At 50.0% G+C, this 1,329-nt stretch overlaps 1 protein-coding gene across 1 annotated transcript; it reads left to right on the top strand.

Annotated features, from left to right (window-relative positions):
* Positions 1–194: 194 nt before the first annotated feature.
* Positions 195–803, top strand: Pmar_PMAR027176 (hypothetical protein; the record flags this gene model as incomplete). Its single annotated transcript, XM_002772210.1, has 3 exons — positions 195–306; positions 334–484; positions 587–803. 3 exons carry the CDS (start codon positions 195–197, stop codon positions 801–803), a joined length of 480 nt encoding a protein of 159 aa, XP_002772256.1.
* Between the last annotated feature and the right edge of the window lie 526 nt (positions 804–1,329).

The following is a 1,329-nucleotide window of genomic DNA, read 5'->3' as shown; positions in this document are numbered from 1 at the left end:
CCTTCTTGAGAGGCTCTCAGAGTCGCCAATTGCGAACTGAACTATCAAGTGTGCAGGTCGCGAGAGGAAGGGAGACTGGCAACATCGCCGTCGAAGTATCTGATATTCTCAATGTGAGTCCTGTCGGTGGGAAAATCTTTATGTCGGTCAACGGAGGGCTGGGTATGTGCACTGCAATGCAATGCCCTCCGAGCATGGCTTGTGATCACCGTGCGGCTGGTTTCCCTGATCATTCTATGCTCGATCTCGCCCTGTCGGCCGCGTACGGCCTCGACGAGACCCCTCCACCAGTGTACCCTGCGGGTGGTAGTAGCAGTAGCAATACCACTATAGTCCCCGGTAGAGCTCTAGAGCAGCGATTAAGCAGCCTTTCTGCTAGAGGACAAAGGCCCGGACTGAACAACACGAAGGGGAGCGGGAGATCTGGAAACGCCCAGAGCCCAGGCGACCAGATGCCGTTGCCTCCGAAGATGATGACGTTCTTGTCAGTAGATCGGGAAGTGTTGGTCCGCAAAGTGAAAGGGCGTGTGAAGTTATGGGTATCTCTAGCGCGTCAAGTGGAGTTTATATGGCGCGCTGTTGATAGGTCTGAAGTGGGTGAAGTGGTAACAAAGCTGCAGCCATTACTGCACAGAATGAGAGCACTGCGAGCCAGCTATCCCGGTGTGCCGGCGTTCGCTGTTGAGATCACCGATCTAGTACGAGGGAATGACTCTGACAAGCTATTCGTAACAGTCAATGGCGGCGTTGGCCGAGTCTTTGTTCTCCTCGGTAAAAACAACTCTAGTACAACCAAATTCTGAATCGTGTATTTTCATCAATCTTCTGGAGGTCTACCTCGATTTCTCACTGATCTCTTTTTTTCAATCATGTGTAGTAGTTTTTATATTGTGACGATGTTATGTGTCTGTCGTCTATCGTGTGCCTATGTGTGATTGCCAATAGAAGTCGTTGAAACTTCATGAGCATCAAAGCTCTCATGAATCAGAATTTGTATCGCCATTGAAGTCTCTCACCGCAGCCTTCACGTACGACTTGCGTTTACATAAGCAGCACGATTCGACGAAATTGTGGATCGAATTTGAAGAGTTTGTATGATAAATATCAGCAGCAACCTTTCTCATGAACCCTGGATGTATGGCGACTTGATTGACCAGGTCGAAGTGTGAGCTGTGGCCAACTGTTATACGTTGCATGGTCGCGCTAGGCATACTGTACCTCTAAAAGCGCCGTGTGGTGTCGAACATGTGCTGCTGTTGCGACTTTTGTAGGGGGCGGGCGAGTCTTACATGAAAACTGCGCTCGCCCTAAATCGTAAGGAGCACTTTG

The sequence above is a fragment of the Perkinsus marinus genome (genome assembly GCF_000006405.1).
Source record: "Perkinsus marinus ATCC 50983 genomic scaffold scf_1104296961734, whole genome shotgun sequence".
Taxonomy (NCBI): Eukaryota; Perkinsozoa; order Perkinsida; family Perkinsidae; genus Perkinsus; species Perkinsus marinus.
Note: the sequence above shows the minus strand (reverse complement) of the source record. Positions and strands in the feature narration are given on the sequence as shown.